At 50.1% G+C, this 17,056-nt stretch overlaps 1 protein-coding gene and 1 long non-coding RNA gene across 6 annotated transcripts in view; one reads left to right on the forward strand and one right to left on the reverse strand.

Moving 5' to 3' along the window:
- ATCAY (ATCAY kinesin light chain interacting caytaxin) overlaps window positions 1-17,056 on the forward strand; it is a 40,395-nt gene that overhangs the window by 10,417 nt on the left and 12,922 nt on the right. Inside the window, exons 1-9 of one of the 5 annotated variants that reach the window (XM_043466194.1) lie at window positions 3,302-3,530; window positions 3,648-3,884; window positions 4,239-4,393; window positions 7,148-7,206; window positions 11,702-11,923; window positions 13,443-13,628; window positions 14,030-14,132; window positions 15,922-16,053; window positions 16,957-17,043. In XM_043466194.1, coding sequence (XP_043322129.1) covers window positions 7,170-7,206; window positions 11,702-11,923; window positions 13,443-13,628; window positions 14,030-14,132; window positions 15,922-16,053; window positions 16,957-17,043 — 767 coding nt within the window. In that variant the 5' untranslated portion in view covers window positions 3,302-3,530; window positions 3,648-3,884; window positions 4,239-4,393; window positions 7,148-7,169. Of the gene's footprint in view, window positions 1-3,301; window positions 3,531-3,647; window positions 3,885-4,238; window positions 4,394-7,054; window positions 7,207-11,701; window positions 11,924-13,442; window positions 13,629-14,029; window positions 14,133-15,921; window positions 16,054-16,956; window positions 17,044-17,056 lie in introns of those variants that run through there. The other 4 variants (XM_043466193.1, XM_043466198.1, XM_043466197.1 and 1 more) reach the window with 4 other exon arrangements.
- LOC122440226 lies at window positions 9,537-15,446 on the reverse strand. Its single transcript, XR_006269069.1, has 3 exons — window positions 15,388-15,446; window positions 11,388-11,621; window positions 9,537-10,572 (listed from the first exon to the last, which is right to left on the reverse strand). It is a non-coding gene; the product is annotated as an uncharacterized LOC122440226 (long non-coding RNA).

The following is a 17,056-nucleotide window of genomic DNA, read 5'->3' on the forward strand; positions in this document are numbered from 1 at the left end:
TTTTAAAAGTATTTCTTTACCTTGCTAGGTCTTAGTTGTGGTTAGATCTGTAGTTGCGGCATGTGGGATCTAATTCCCTGACCAGGGATTGAACACAGGCCTCCTGCACTGGGAGTGTGGAGTGTTAGTCACTGGACCACCAGGGAAGTTCCTCCACAAGGCTTTCTGATCCAGCCAAGAGGTGATGGTGCTGGGGGAGACCAGAACAACATAAGTGGAAAAAGGTGTCAGAAAGTGCAGAAGAGGGTAGATTTATCTGAGTGTCTGAAACCACCAAAGTTGCTTATAATTTTTGAAGGCCTCTCTGCAGTTCCCTTGACTTAGGTTTGCAAGAGTCCTATTATAAGCCCTGGAGCTGCTAGTCCAGCTTTGAGCCTCTGAAAAGCCTACTTAATGCTCATAAAGAGTTTTTGCTGTTACCCTGCATCAGAGGTGGCTGTGGATCAGGCAGAAGCAGAAGCTGAGAAGCCCTGGAGGGGCAACTGAGGCAGCGTGGCCAATCTGAAGGCCATCGAAGCCCTGGAGCACTGTTTGGGAAGCAGTGCTCAGCCGTGTCCGACTCTTTGTGACCCCGTGGACTATAATCCACCAGGCTCCTCGGTCCATGGGATTTTCCAGGCAATAATACTGGAGTGGGTTGCCATCCCCTTTTCTGGCGATCTTCCCAAACCAGGGATCAAACCTGTGTCTCCTGCATTGGCAGGCAGATTCTTTCACCACTGAGCCACCTGGGAAGCCCCTTGGGAAGCAGGAGGCATATTCAAAGGTCCTGGGGCCCACAGTTTATTCCCAATTCCTTTCTTTCACACCATGAGTAACATTAAGACAGAGTCTAGGACCTGAGCATAGAACTAGGTCTAGGGGCCACCTCTGAAGCCAGAACTATTGCAATATCAGCTGATTCTGAGTGACAGGTATTTCTTGATTTTGGCCTTTCCCCGCCACTTGCAAAATGTGCCCTGACTTAATCTTTCCTTCAACAGACCCTTGCTGAGGGCTGCTTCTTCCAGGGCCAGGCCTGTGACTCACCAAAGCAAGAGAGGAAGAGGCAGAATGCAGGGGTGAGGTGGAGGTCAGATTCAGACAGGGTCTTCTGGAGGACACTGACCCAGCCTCAAAAGCTAGGCAATTTCACTGGGCAAAGAAAGCAGGAAGTGGCCCCTCTAGTCAGTGGGGGCAGGATGTGCAAAGGCATTGGGGCAGAGAGGACCTTCGCATGGTAGGGACTGCAGTATGTAAGTGAGCCTGGTTAGATCATAGGTGTCAGGTTGGAGGGTTCACAGACGTCATGTCCAGAAGGAATTCCCATGAGGGAAATTTGGATAGTGCTTTAATAAAGTACCACAAGCTGGCTTAAAACAGGAGACATTTTCTCTCACAGTTCTGGAGGCTAAACATCCAAAATCAAGGTGTCAGCAGGGCCATGCTCCCTCTGAAGGTGCTAGGGAAGGATCCTCGCTGCCTCTTCCTGCTTCGGGTGGTGGTTGGCCATCCTTGTTCTTTGGCTTGTAGATGCATCACTCCTTGCCTCCATCTGTTTTTTTTAAGCTTGTGTTTTATTTTTTAGTTTTTTAAAAAATTTTGGCGTATAGTTGGTTCCCAACATTGTGTAGTTTCAGGCATACAGCAAAGTGAGTCAGTTATATACATATACATGTAGCCACTCTTTTTTGGATTCTGTTCCCATATAGGTCATTACAGAGCACTGAGTAGGGTTGCCTGTGCTATACAATAGGTCCTTATTAGTTATCTATTTTATGTAAAGTAGTGTGTATGGTTGGATAGCATCACTGGTTCAATGGACATGAACTTGGGCAAACCCCTGGAGATAGTGAGGGACAGGGAGGCCTGGTGTGCTGCAGTCCATGGAGTCGCAAAAGTCAGACTTGCCTTAGGGACCAAACAACAGCAACAAAGTGTGTATATGTCCATCTTAATCTTTCTATTTATCCCCCTACTCACTCTCTGGTAACCATAAGTTTATTTTCTACATCTGTAACTCTTTCTGTTTTGTAAATAAGTTCATTTGTACCATTTTTTTAGATTCCACATATAAGCAATATCATGATATTTGTCTTTCTCTGCCTGACTTACTTCACTCAGTATGGCAATCTCAAGGTATATCCTTGTTGCTGCGAATGGCATCATTTTGTTCTTTTCATGGCTGTAATATTCCGTGGTCTATATGTCCCACATCTTCTTCATCCACTCATCCCTCAGTGGGCATTTAGGTTGCTTCCATGTCTTAGCCACTGTAAACAGTGCTGCAGTGAACATAAGGGGGTATATATCTTTTCGAATTTTGGTTTTCTCTGGAGATATGCCCAGGAGTAGGATTGCCGGATCACAGGGTGACTCTATTTTTAGTTTTTGAAGGAACTGCCATACCGTTCTCATAGTGACTACACCAATTTACATTCTCACCAACAGTGTAGGAGGGTGCCCTTTCCTCCACACCTTCTCCAGCATGTATTGTTTGCAGACTTTTTGATGATGGCCATTTGGACCAGTGTGAGGTGGTACCTCATTGTAGTTTTGATTTTGTGTCTGCCTCCATCTTCCCATGGCCCTCTTCTCTGTGCATGTGTCCAAACTTCCCTCTTCTTAGGAGCCCACCAGTGAGTCTCGTATGACTTCATCTTAACAATGTCTGCAACTATTCCAAATAGGTCACATTCCTAGGTACTGGGAGTTCAGACCTGAGTTACGTTTTGAGGGGATGCAAGCCAACCCACGCCAGAAGGATAAAGCCACACCGTACACCTGGTAGAGCCGGGGGACCCCACTTTTCACGTGGGTTTCCCAACACAGACAGAAAGCAGGTGCTACATGGGTCCAGCCATCTGGATCCACTTGGAGTTCGTGAAGGGGTTTCAGGTCTGCAGAAGCGGAGATCTTTCTGATGCTTGGGGAATTAACCCCAGTACTATGGCCCTGTGATGTGAAGAGCTGACTCATTGGAAAAGACCCTGATGCTGGGAAAGATTGAGGGCAGGAAGAGAAGAAGGTGAGATGGTTGGAAGGCATCACCAACTCGATGGACATGAGTTTGAGCAAGCTCCAGGAGCCGGTGAAGGATAGGGAAGCCTGGCGTGCTGCAGCCCATAAGGTTCCAAAGAGTCAGATGCAATTTAGGAACTGAGCCACACTTGGCCTTGAAAGCTGTAGCACTGTGGACCTGAGGGGCTGGTGGACATGTGCAGACTGGGCACAAGGGGGCAGTAGTGGGCAGTGACTGGGCTCAGCTCAGCCACTATAAACGGTTCAGCCCTCCCCGCTCTCCCTGGTTTAACCTTGGCTTCCTCCTCTGTGAAACAGTCTTCTCCCTGCCTGGTAGGCATGCTGTGAGGAGCAAATAAGGTGATGCATTTCACCAAGATGGCAATATTTCAACACAGGGAGTGTCCTGCCTTGGGGTAAATGACGGTTCTAGCTGATTCTAGCACAACAGGACTTCAGCCTCAAACTGACGGGTGCAGAGAAGGCAGAGTCAATGAGAAAAGGAACTAGAAGGAAATTCCAACATCCAGGTGAGCAGGGGTGGCGGACAGTCAGCTCCTGGTGGTGGTTACCATACAAGGATGGCAGATCTGATTCAAGAAAAGACTGAAATCTAGACTTTTTGTGTCTCATCTCTGATTTGACAGTGAGTTTTAAATGTTGTGAAATGCTGTGTGGGCAGGACAGAGCTAGCGGCGGTTCATCAGCTGCCAGTCTGCAATTTGGGAGCACAATTTCGGGTAACCTTGCAAGGAGGCAGTGTGCCTCCTGTCCTCTGGAACCCTGGACGTATTCGTGAATTACCAGCTGCCCTCCCCATGTTCAGAGCATGGGTGTCAGCTACAGACCAGAGGGACAGAGCAACGTGTTCATCAAACGGGCATGTGAGTTGTCTTATCTCAACCTGAAAGAAAGATGCCTCTTTAAAACCTTCTGACTTAATCTGAACCTTGTTTTTTGCTTTTTTAAATGGAGGTGAAATTTCCATAATGTAAAAATAGCCATCTTAAATGCACAACTCATCTGTTGTGCAACCATCAACTCTATTTAGTTCTAAAACATACCATCACCCCAAAAGGAAACCATTCCCATTAGCAGTCACTCCCCATTCCCCTGGCAACCACAAACCCACTCTCTGTGTCTGTGGATTTGCCTGTTCTCAACGTCTCATATAAATGGAATCACACCCTGTGTGTCCTTCTGCATCTGGCTTCTCTCACCGAGCATCCTGTCCTCAGGGTCCCTCCACATGGTAGTCGGTGTCAGCACTTCTCTCCTTTTCGAAGCTGAATAATATTCCAATCTGTGGATGGACCATGTTTTGTTTATCCATTCATCACTTGATAGACATTTGGGTTGTCTCCATTGTGATCACGCTGCTGTAAGCATTCAGGTATGAGTTTTTGCATGGATATGTGTCTTCATTTCCTTTGCACCTCTGCATAGTTGTGACTTTTGACCTCCATGAGAGCAGGGCGTCACCCATGTCATCCTTTACCTCCAAGACCCACCAATACTCCTGGAAGATAGTGGTTACTCAAAGAACATTCAAAGGATGGTGAATGGGAGAAGGGTGGGCGGGGTGGGGGAAGGGTGTGGAGGAAGAAGCATGATTAGATTCCATCTTGCAGAGGGTGCCAGCTCATGCCCTACGAAGAACAGAGGCAATGGAATAAATGTGTACTTGTTGTTGTTCAGCCACTAAGTCGTGTCTGACTCTTTGCAACCCCATGGACTGCAGCACACCAGGCTGTCCTTCACTTTCTCCCAGAGTTTGCTCAAGCTCATGTCCACTGAGTTGATGATGCCATCCAACCATCTCCTCCTCTGTCGCCCCCTCCTCCTCTTGCCCTCAATCTTTCCCAGCATCAGGGTCTTTTCCAATGAGCCGGCTCTTCGCCGGCCAAAGTATTGGAGCTTCAGCTTCAGCATCAGTCCTTCCAATGAATATTCAGGGTTGATTTCCTCTAGGATTGACAAGGGACTCAAGAGTCTTCTGCAGCACAATTCGAAAAGAAAAAAAAAAAAAACCCTACTGTCCTCCGTCAAAACAACTCCCCGTTTAGCTGAGCTGGCACTGCTGAGTTGTAGAGATGAATTACCGCTGCAGTGCCTCCCTGAGTCAGCAGGCCCTGCACTGGAGCCTCTGACAGCCCTGTGCACTCTGCAAACCCTTCTGCCTGAGAATTTCCCTGGGGAGCAAAGGAGCCGGAGCACGTGGGTCAGAATCAGGCAGAGTGAGCTGTGGTCCAAAAGACAGGCTGGGCATTGCCAGGAAAAGCAGGTCTTATTTTGCAAATTTGTGCTCCACCAATCAAAGGGGCACAGATGCATAGCTGGCTGCCTTTCTCTTCTTAAAATTTTACTTTTTAGTAGCTTTAGATTTACAGAAAAGTTGCAAGAATATTACAGAAAACTTCCAAACACACCCCTCCTATAATTAACATCTTACATGAGACTGATACTTATATTACAATTAATAGACTGGTATTGATACGTCATTATTAACCAAAGTCCACAATTTATTGTGATATCCATAGTAATTTTCTCCTAATATTCTTTTTCTTTCCTAGGATCCCACCCAAGATCCCATGTAACATTTAGTCATGATGTCTCCTTAGGTTTCTCTGGGCTGTGACTGTTTCTCAGACTTTAAAAAAGAAAAAAAATTTTTGATATAGACCATTTTTAAATTCTTTATTGAATTTGTTACAACACTGCTTCTGTTTTAAGTTCTGGTTTTCTAGCCAGGAGGCATGTGGGATCTTAGCTCCCCTGACCAGGGATCGAACCCTCGCCCCCTGCATTGGTAGGTGAAGTCTTAACCACTGGACCTCCAGGGAGGTCCATCACAGACTTTCCTTGTTGTTGATGCCCTTGACAGCTTTGAGGAGGACTGGGGTCAGAGATTTTGTAGAACTTCCCTCTATGGGAGTTTATCTGGTGTTTTTCTCACGGTGACACTGGGGCGCTGGGTGTGGTTTGGAGGACACAGGTGAGGGGCCGTCTCATCCATCATCTTGGGGTGCCTGTCATCAGCATGACTCTCTCTTGGTGTTGACCTGCATCCCCGGGCTGAGGTCGTGCTGGTCAGCTGTCTCCACTGTAGAGTCACGCCTCCCTTCTTCCCATACTGTCCCCTTTGGAAGGAAGTCACCGTGCCCAACTCGTGCTTACAGAGAAGTTACTCTCCATCTTCTTGGGGATAGAGAATTTACATACATTATTTGAAATTCTTCTGTGCAAGAAAAATTTGTCTCTTCTCCCCATGTTTATTCAGTCACTTGCTTACTTCTGTATGGACTCGTGGACGTTTTATTTTGTACTTTGAATCACCAGCCGATACTTCATGATATGTTTTGTTGGTCAGGCCTGTCGAGCATGGGCCATGGAGAGCTCTCTCAGTTGTCTGCTTTGTCTATTGGACAATTTCTGGCTCATCGGAGACCCCTGTGGGGTCAGCCCGTGAAGAATGCTGCTTATATTCCAAATATAATATAGATGAGACCCTCCTTTTCTCTGGGCCCCAGCTTTTACTATCCAAAAAAAAAAAGGTTTATGGGACTTCCTGGTTCACCTTCCAATGCAGGGGGCAAGTGTTCTATCCCTAGTGGGAGAGCTAAGATCCCACATGTGGGGGGGGGGGATTTAAAAAAACAAAAAGGAGCAATATTGTAACAAATTCAATATGTGTATATGTTAGAGGCTTCAGTCATGTCTGACTCTTTGACCCCCCCATGGACTGCAGCCTACCAGGCTCCTCTATCCATGATATTCTCCAGGCAAGAATACTGGAGTGGGTTTCCATGCCTTCTTCCAGGGGATCTTCCTGACTCAAGGATCAAACCCAGGTCTCTCGCATTGCAGGCTCATTCTTTACTATCTGAGTCACTAGGAAAGCCCAACAAATGATCCACATCAAAAAAAAAGTATTAAAAAAAGGCTTAATATTCGTTTGATGTCCTGATGAAGGCCCTCTGGCACTGATGGTGTGTGATTTTCTATGCTCATGAACAGATGTATTTTCTCCCAATGATTTCCCAAAACTAAACAGATTCTGTTGCTATCATTCTGTCTGAACTCCACGCTTCTGCGGCTGGACTTGTGTTGGCTGGTGGCTGGTGTCCACTCCCGGCTGGGTCTGCAGGCCACTCCCGGAAGAGACGGGGATGGACTTGCTTGGCAGCCCCACAGAAGACACGTCCTGTAAGTTTCCATGTGTGCAGAAACGGGCACACGATCTGGGCTCTGCCCAGGACTGTAACTGTAGAAATGTCAGAGGCCATGCCTCCTGGGTGGAATGTCACAAAAGGGGGTTGTTCAGCTCCAAGGCCTGTAGGGAGAAGCAACTGTGGTGGTGACCCAGAGGTGTGTGTGGGCACCATCGTGAAGTCAGTGTGTGGTGTTGCTGTGTGTCCTTGAACTGGAGGCTCAGCCTCTGTGCGCCTCCAATTCCTTATGTACTAAATGCAGGTAGTGAGCCTTCCACAGAAGGGGTATACAAGGATTAAATGAGATGATTTATGTAAAGTGCTCAGGGGAATGCCAGGCATAAAATCAGGGGGCTCTCCTGCCCTGAGCACTCAAGAGGGCTCATGGGTCTGAGGACCCAAAGGCCTAGACTTTGAAAACAGGAGGTCTAGGGCAGCCAGATGGCCTACGTCAAACACATGTTCTCCTCGATGTCATCTCCTGGCAGAGTCCTGCTGAGAGTTCCCACTCTGCCTGCATCTCCCCCATGCAGCCCATCACAGAGCCCACCCTAGAGGGGAAGGACTGCTCAGAGAGGGACAGCCACATCCCTGAGGTCACACAGCAGCGAGTACCAACTCTGCCTACCCCCATAGCATACTATGCCCATGAGCCAGGTAGGGGGATCAAGTTGTCCCAGTTCTCTGGGATCAAACTTTATGGATCTGAATGGCTGGTCACCCTAGAGTACCAGCCATTTTTCCCACCTGAGCATATATTCTCTCCCCAGTGTTGTCACATCCCTACAGGGTGACCTTGGGTGACTCCCTTCTCCCCTCTGGGCCTCCACTTCCCACTTCCGTAAAACGAGGGGTGTGTGGTAACAGTACCTCACTTCCTAGGTGTGACCGCCTCAATGATGGCCCCCAAAGGTATTCAGATTCTAATTCTAGGAAGCCACGAATGTTCCCTCAGGTGGCAAAAGCAATTTTGCAGACAGGATTAAGTTAAGGAACTTGAGGGACCTCCCTGGTGGCTCAGTGGTAAAGAATCCACCTGCCAATGCAGGAGACAAGGGTTCAATCCCTGATCCGGGAAGATCCCACATGCTGTGGAGCAACTAAACCCATGCTCCCCAACTACCTAGCCCACACTCTAGAGTCCGTGCTCAGCAGCAAGAGAAGCCACCTCAGTGAGAAGCCTGCACACCGCAACTGGAGAGTAGCCCCTGCTTGCTGCAACTAGAGAAAGCCTGCATGCAGCAACAAGACCCAGTGCAGGCAAAAATAAATAAGCAAATAAATTAATTAATTAATTAAAAAAAATTTTTTAAAGAAACTTGAGATGGGGGATGTGATCGTTAAATGTATAGATTCACTTGATTGGCCCATGGTAGCCAGCTACATGATCAAACATGATTCTAGATACTTCCATTGAGGGTGTTTTCTAAATGAGATTTATATTTAAATTCATGCACTTTGAATAAAGCAGATTGCCTGTCATTGTGTGGGTGGGTCACATTTAATCAGTTGAAGTGTTCAAGGTATGGGGGTGTCAGGGCAGAGAACTCAGGTATGATTCATCCTGGGGCAAAATTCCTCTCCAACTGTGAACCTACAAAATCAAGCTATTTCTCTGCTTCCAAAGTACAAAGGTGAGACAGGCACAGAATAGATATTCCCACTGCAAATGGGAGAAATTGGAAGGATGAAGGGGTCACGAGTCCCAATGAGTCTGAAATTTGGCAGGGCAAATTCCACTGGATTTTTTTAAAGGCAAATTCCATTACTTTTTAAGGCTGAAGAATCATCCTCTTTGGTTCAGCGCCCTTTCCTCCGGGTCCACGTGCTGACATTACTGCCTCGAAGGTTCCCTGCACTTTCAGTCTTGCAGTCACCATGCTGGGATCCACAACCTGATCCCACCAGCAAAAGCAGCAGTATTCTTTTTAACATATTTATTTCTTTGGGTGGGTTGGGTCTTAGGTGTGGTGCACAGGCTTATTTGTTCCATGGCATGTGGGATCTTAGTTCCTGGAAGAATGAATGAATGAAAATAGTCACTCAGTCATGTCCAGCTCTTTGTGACCCCATGGACTGCAGCCCACCAGGCACCTCTGTCTGTGGAATTATCCAGGCAAGAATGCTGGGGTGGGTTGCCATGCCCTTCTCCAGGGGATCTTCCTGACCCAGGGATTGAACCTGGGTCTCCTGCATTGTGGGCAGGTTCTTTACCATCTGAGCCACCAGGGAAGCCAGAATCAAACAAAATTCCCTGCACTGAAAGACAGATTCTTAAGCACTGGACCACCAGGTTAAGCAGTATTTTAAATCAAGCATGCCTGATTCACTGCTCCCAACACACTTCCCGTGAAAAACGCAGGGTAAATTGAGAGGACTGGGGTCATATCCCTGGGAAGCTCCCTGCCTCAACGTCCCCATCTGTAAAATGGGTAATATTTCCCACCACACAAAGTCATGGTGAGAGCAGGAAATTATGCCAGTGCCTCACACATAGCAGACACTCGGTAAATGTGACTTATGGGGTTTTTTATTACTTTTCTTTTTCACTTTATTTATTTCTTTATTTTTGGCTGTGCTAGGCCTTCATTGCTGTGCGAGGGCTCTCTCTAGCTGCAGCAAGCGGGGGCTCCTCTCTGTTTGCAGTATGCAGGCTTTTCATGGCAGGGGCTTCTCTCGTTGCAGAGCACAGGCTCTAGAGTGCAGGCTCAGTAATTGTGGTGCTCCGGCTTAGTTGATCTGAGGCATGTGGGATCTTCCCAGGTCAAGGATTAAACCTGTGTCTTCTGAATTAGCAGGCAGATTCCTAACCACTAGACCACCAGGGAGGTCTGTAACTTGTGTCTTTATAATGTTCTGCCAAAATGCATATTTCTATCCCGCAGTGTCTCTTGAAGCAGTCTGACCTGTTGCTTAGGGATCGAGAGATTCAAAGTGAAAAAAAAGAAATGAGATTCAAAATGAAAAAAAAAAAGGTAATCCAAGGATTTCCCTGGTGGTTCAGTGGCTGACTCCAAGCTCCCAATGCAGGGGACACAGGTTTGATCCCTGGTCAGGGAACTAGATCCCACATGCTGCAAGTAAGACCCAGCACAGTCAAATACATAAATAAAAATAAATACTTTAAGAAACATGTGGTCCATTTAATTATGGATCTATGAATGTCATCCAATATAAAAGAGGGGTGAGATTCTCCTTGATGTTGTTCAGTCGCTCAGTCCTGTCCAACTCTCTGCGACTCCATGGACTGCAGCACACCAGGATCCCCTGTCCTTCACGATCTTCTGGGGTTTGCTCAGACTCATGTCCGTTGAGTTGGTGAGGGACTCTCCTACTGGTTTATTGATTTTGTCTTCAAAGGCTGTGTAATGAAACAGGGAGAATTTCTGGGGTCTCTGGAAGGTCAGCCTCTTTTCCCAGAGCTGCCTTTGGGGGAGGGGGTGGCTCTCCTCCCCTTGTACACCCCATAAGCCTGAGGGGTTAGCTCTGCTCTAAGGGATGTTAGATGGTTTTAACCCCTTGAGGGCAGCCCAGGAGGTGAAACCACCTTTTATAAGGAGACCAGAGTCCAGGCTAAGAGTCTTTAGGAGGAAGTGGTCCAAACCATGGGGAATATCCACCCCCATGGCTTCAGAGTGACGTGGGAAGATCCTGCCTCCCTGTACCTCAGTTTACTCATCTGTCCAATGGGGCAGTAGCAAGGCTGCAACTGACTCAGCAGTAAAGAATCCCCCTGCCAATGCAGGAGATCCAGGAGACACCAGAGACACAGATTCGATCCCTGGGTCGGGAAGATCCCCTGGAGGAGGGCAGGGCAACCCACTTCAGTATTCTTGCCTGGAGAATCCCATGGATAGAGGAGCCTGGCAGGCCACAGTCCATGGGGTGGAAAACAGTCAGACATGACTGAGCACACATATCTGTCTAGAGAAGTCGGAACATGAAAACGTGGGCTAGGGCTTGGCAGAGGGCCTGGCCTGTGTTATGTGATCCCTAAAAGTTAACCGTTAGAGTCACACATCCCAGAAAGGCAAAAAGCAGAACTCGGACATTCTCCTTCAGCCTTAGCCAGAAGGAAAAAAAGGCGCAGATGCTGGCAGGGCTGGAGCTTGATCTGGAGACCAGGCTGCCTGGGGTCTAATCTCCATGTCATCATTTGACCTTGACTCGACTCACCTGTGAGTCCCATTTTGCAGGTGGTAAAACTGAATCAAGCTCAGAGCAAAGTGGGACTGCAGGGTCACAGAGCTGGTGGGTAGCAAGGTCAGGCTCTGAACCCAGGACTGTCCAATGTCCAAGTGTCTGCCCTTGACCTCCTAGCTGGATGGTTCCATTAACCGCTGCTGTGAAAGGATGTTGTCTGATTTCTAAGCACTCCCCACGGCAGGGCAGAGCAGATCTCTGTAGGGTCTGGAATAGGAGAAGGGGAAGAAAAAACAAGCAACTGATTTGGTTTTGCTTTGACTTTCCGTTTTCCCTTTCCCCCACAGCCCCTCCCAACACGCTGAACTTCAACGGGGCTCATCGTAAGCGAAAGACACTGGTGGCCCCTGAGATCAACATTTCCCTGGACCAGAGTGAGGGCTCCCTGCTGTCAGATGACTTCCTGGACACCCCCGATGACCTGGACATCAACGTGGATGACATCGAGACCCCTGATGAGACCGACTCACTGGAGTTCCTGGGGAACGGCAATGAGCTGGAGTGGGAAGGTAAGGTTGGTCACTCACCATATCTACCCGACCCCCAAATTGGACCCCAGTGCTCCTCTCGGCTTCTGGGGCCATCTTGCCAGAGTCCCCCCTCCTCCCTCCCCAGAGGTTCAAGGTGGGCAGGGCTTCTTTTGTTGTTTTTGGGGGTTCTTTTTTGGCCACGCTGTGTAGCATTTTAGTTCCCAGACCAGGGAGGGAACTTGTTCCCCCTGCATTGGAAGCATGGAGTCTTAACCACTGGCTCACCAGGGAAGTCCTGGAGTGGGGCTTCCAACCCAAGACTCCCAAAACAGGCCCTGGGACTCCACGTGCATTTTCTTGTGGACTTGTGGACTTTGCTGGGAGATGTGTCTTTCACCCAATTCACTTGATCAAAGGTGATCAAGACCAGAAGGAGGGGCCGCCCCCTGATTCCACAGGTGTCTGTGGAGAGGGTCTTGATTGCCGTGTGGGGGTAGGGTAGAGAGGGCAGGGACCCGTCGGGAAAACATGGTGCCTGCCTGCTCTCAGGGCAGTCAGGAAGCCGGGCTCTGGGTAACAGAACAAATGGATACAAGGTAATTGCACTGGTCGCTGGTGCTGTGGGAGAAATAGGTGATGGGAGAGGGCAGGGGGGCTCACTCAGGCAATTCAACCCTCCCACGGGACACTGGGCCACATTTGGGGGCATCTGTGGTTGTCACAACTGTGGGGATCCTGGCATCGAGGGGGTGGGTTCAGGGATGCTGCTCCACACTCTGTAGTGCCCGGGACGCCCCCTACAGACAGTGACTGGCCCTAAATGTCCACAGTGCCCAGCCCAAGACACCCTGAACCAGGCTTCCTAGGGTGGGGAGGGTTCTTCTGCAGGGTTGTCGGGACTGGCCTCGCTGGGTGGGTACTACTGGAGCTGATATTCCAAGGCAAGAACACAGGTCAGAAAGATAGCAACAGGGAATTTCCTGGTGGTCCAGTGGCTAAGACCCCATGCTCCCAATGCAGGGGGCCCAGGTTCGATCCCTGGTCAGGAAACTAGATTCTGCATGCTGCAACTAAAGATCCTGCATGCTGCAACTAAGAGGGCACAACCACATAAGTACTTTTCAAAAAGGTAGCAATGGTGGTGTCCATGTGGATGGAAGCAGAGGCACAGCATTTGTTGGGTGGATGTGAAATATGAAGGGGAAAGAGGTCTAAGATGGTAGCTGGGTTTGGGGCCTGAGCAGCTGGGAAAACAGTCAGGCTATTTTCTGAGGTGGGAAGATTGCAGGATGACAGATAGGCAAGAGACAGATAATTTCAAGAGTGGTTAAGAACCCCCGAGAAGCCCAGAGAGGGGAAAAATGTGTGCAAGGTCACACATCAAGAAAGGGGCTCTACCCAGTAAAAGGGTGAGATGAGTGGTCTTCCTCTGGCCTGGGGAGGAGAGTAAGAGGCTCTGTGGCCACGGGTGGCCAAGGCAGCCCAGAGAGGGAGGCTGGGACGAGATGTCCAGATTCAGGCGTCCCTCCTGCTCACCCTCCCTGCTGCCCTGCTCCAGATGACACCCCCGTGGCCGCCGCCAAGAACATGCCCGGGGACAGCGCGGATCTGTTTGGGGACGGTTCGGCGGAGGATGGCAGCGCAGCCAACGGGCGTCTGTGGAGGACGGTGATCATTGGGGAACAGGAACACCGGATCGATCTACACATGATCCGGCCCTACATGAGGGTGGTGACCCACGGAGGTGAGACCATGCCCCGAGGGCCCCTTCCCGGCTCCAACAACTGAAGGGCCCAGCAGCAGTCCTCTCTGAACCTCGGTCTCTTCTTCTGAGCCAGGGAGATGTTAAGCTGTAGTGTCTAGGTGTGCAGGGATAAAACTCACATGGGGGCAAGGCTTAGACGCCTGGGGGCACACCAGAGGTGCCCATGACGGTGGCTGGCACCCCCCCATGGAAGGTGTTTTCTGGCTTCTGTAGCCAGGCTGCTGGGGCTCAGAGCTATGTCCTCTGAGTATGGGCAGTGGGTGGGAGGGGGCCGGCCAGCTATGAGACACACGCATGGGGCAGAGCGCAGGGCAACTCAGAACTGGGAGAGGGCTCTGCCCGGCCCTGTGCAGGGCTGCTCACCAGCTGCCTCTCCGCAGGGTACTACGGCGAAGGTCTCAACGCCATTATCGTCTTTGCCGCCTGCTTCCTCCCGGACAGCAGCTCCCCCGACTACCACTACATCATGGAGAACCTCTTCCTGTAAGTGACCTGGCTGCTCCATCCCAGCTGCCCACAGGTCTGAGGTTCCCAGCCAGTGGGCAGGACAGGCATCAAGGACCACATTGGGTGGTTCTGCCCGGCACCAGGGAAGGGCTGGACCACGGGCAGACCTGCATCTGAGTCCTCTGCTCGCCTGCTGGGCCTCACTGGTGCTGTTGTCATCATCACTAGCATTTATGGAGCATGTATGGGGTGGGCTTCCCCAGTGGCTCAGCAGGAAAGAATCCACCCGCCAATGCAGGAGACACAAGAGACCTGGGTTTGATCCCTGGGTTGGCAAGATCTCCTGGAGGAGGACATGGCAACCCACTCCAGTATTCTTGCCGGAAAATCCCATGGATAGAGCAGCCTGGCAGGCCCCAGTCCATAGGGTCACACAGAATCAGACTCGACTAAAGTGACTGAGCATGCATGCCCACTGTGGTAGCCACAATGCTAAGGGCTTTGTACGTGAGAACATGTTCCATCCCCAACAAGACCCTGTGGGGTAGTTACAGTTGCCTCCCATTCTGTGGCTGCAGTGCTTGAGGCACAGAGAGGTTAAGTCACTTGCCCAAGGACACACAGGTACAGTTTTGCTAGGATGGAGACAGATAATTAAGCATAAAGCATCTGGTGGGACTCCACTGGTGTCCAGTGGTTAAGACCACACCTTCCTCGGGTTCTTAATGCAGGGCCATGGGTCTGATTCCTGGTCGGAGAACTAAGATCCCATATGCCTCCTGGTGTGGCAAAAAATAAAAATAAAAAATACTGGCAGATGACAGTAAGAGCTGAGCAAATCGTTACCACTCCAATTTTCATTATTATGAAGGTTTCCTTCTTCCTCAAGGGGGTGAGGGTGCCAGGTGGGCCAGAGGAAGAGGAAGTACCCATGGACGGTCAGATCAGAAAGTGGCCTGACTTACCAGGGAGCCCAGTCTCCCTAATTTACAGATGGGGAAGTGGAGGCTGAAAGAGGAGAGGATTCTTGGAAATCACTTAGGGGGAGACACAGCTGGGATGGACCCCAGGTCCCTAAAGTCAGGTGCAGTGGACCACTGTTTGTGGGTACCTGTCCCCCTAGGGCATTTGGGGCTGTTGAAACTTACATTCCAGAATTAATGGAGACATTAGATGAGTTCAAGAGGATAAATCACTTGGCACTTAGTAAACACTCAAAAAAATTGTTGTTTAGTTGCTAAGTTGTGTCCAACTCTTTGCAACTCCATGGACTGCAGGGCGCCAGGCTTACCTGTTCTCCGCTGTCTCCTGGAGTTTGCTCAAATTCATGTCCATTGAGTTGGTGATGCCCTCCAACCATCTCATCCTCTGTGGTTCAATCTTTCCCAGCATCAGGGTATTCTCCAATGAGTGGGCTCTTCCCATCAGGTTGCCAAAGTACTGGAGCTTCAGCTTCAGCATCAGTCCTTCCAATGATGTTCAGGGTTGATTTCCTTTTAGGATCGACTGGTTTCATCTCCTTGCAGTCCAAGGAACTCAATTTAAAAAACAAACAAACAAACAAAACTCCTCAGTAAGATAGTAACTACTACAATCATTGTGCCCACTGACCCAGACTTGGGGGGTGTTTGGGAGTCCTCTGCTCCCCTCCTCTGCTATCCGGCTAAGCATGCCAGGACAGCCAACGACACCTAAACAGGTGTGACACAGCCAGGGCAGGTGGAAAGAGAAAGAACGGGGCCACAGGGCTTAGTCCCGGGGAACTGGGCTTCCTGACTCTGAGCCAGTCTTGCCGGGTCCCCGGTCCTCTGTGCCCCGTGACCAGGTACGTCATCAGCAGCCTGGAGCTCCTCGTGGCGGAAGATTACATGATCGTGTACCTGAACGGCGCCACGCCCCGGCGGAGGATGCCAGGCATTGGCTGGCTGAAAAAGTGCTACCAGATGATCGACAGGAGGTGAGCGGATGGGGCTGGGGGACGGCCTCAGTGTGCCCCGGGACCCGAGCACTGAAGTCCCTCCGACTCTGAAAGGGCGAGGCTGGCGCGGCCATAACAAAGCGCCAGAATGGGTGGCTTAAACAGCAGAAGTGTGTCGTCCCCTAGTTCTGGAAGCTAGAAGTCCTTGGTCAAGTTGTCTGCAAGGTCGGTTCCTTCTGGAGCTGTGAGGGAGAACAGCCCCTGTGCACGCCTATATGCAAATGCCCCCTTTTATAAGGACACCCCAGTGATTGCGGATTAGGGGGAAGGCCCTGCTGGGATATGATCTCACCTTAGCTAATGACCCCTGCAGTGATCCTGTTCCCAGACAAAGAGGGCTGCAGTTCAACATGCCCATAACAGGTGCTTAGAACTGGGGGCCCTAGAAAATCTTTCAGGAATGAGAGGTGATGTGGCCCCGCAAGGGCTTCCCAGGTGGCGCTAGTGGTAAAGAACCTACCTGCCAATGCAGGAGATGTAAAAGATGTGGGTTCAATCCCTGGGTCGGGAAGATCCCCTGGAGGAGGGCATGGCAGCCCCATCCAATATTCTTGCCTGGAGAATTTCATGGACAGAGGAGCCTAGTGGACTACAGTCCATGGAGTCACAAAGAGCTGGACACGACTGAAGTGACTTACACACACATGCACATGGCCACACAGTCAGATGCTCAGAATCTAAAGAGGGAGCCGGGTTCCGGGGCCAGTCTGCCACCTGCAGACTCTGCAAGGGGTGGAGGGGGTGGGCTTAGCTTAACCAAGACTCAGTCTTCTCCCCAGAGCACCACCTGGGCTCACAGAGTGGGTGACACCCGTTAGCTGCTCCCTCCCCAGGGCTTTTCCCCCAGGGAGCCCATATTGCTCTCTCTGCCTCCCCACACAGACTTCGGAAAAACCTGAAGTCCTTAATCATCGTCCACCCGTCCTGGTTCATCCGCACCGTTCTGGCCATCTCCCGCCCTTTCATCAGGTGAGATCATGAT

The sequence above is a fragment of the Cervus canadensis genome, chromosome 4 (genome assembly GCF_019320065.1).
Source record: "Cervus canadensis isolate Bull #8, Minnesota chromosome 4, ASM1932006v1, whole genome shotgun sequence".
Taxonomy (NCBI): Eukaryota; Metazoa; Chordata; class Mammalia; order Artiodactyla; family Cervidae; genus Cervus; species Cervus canadensis.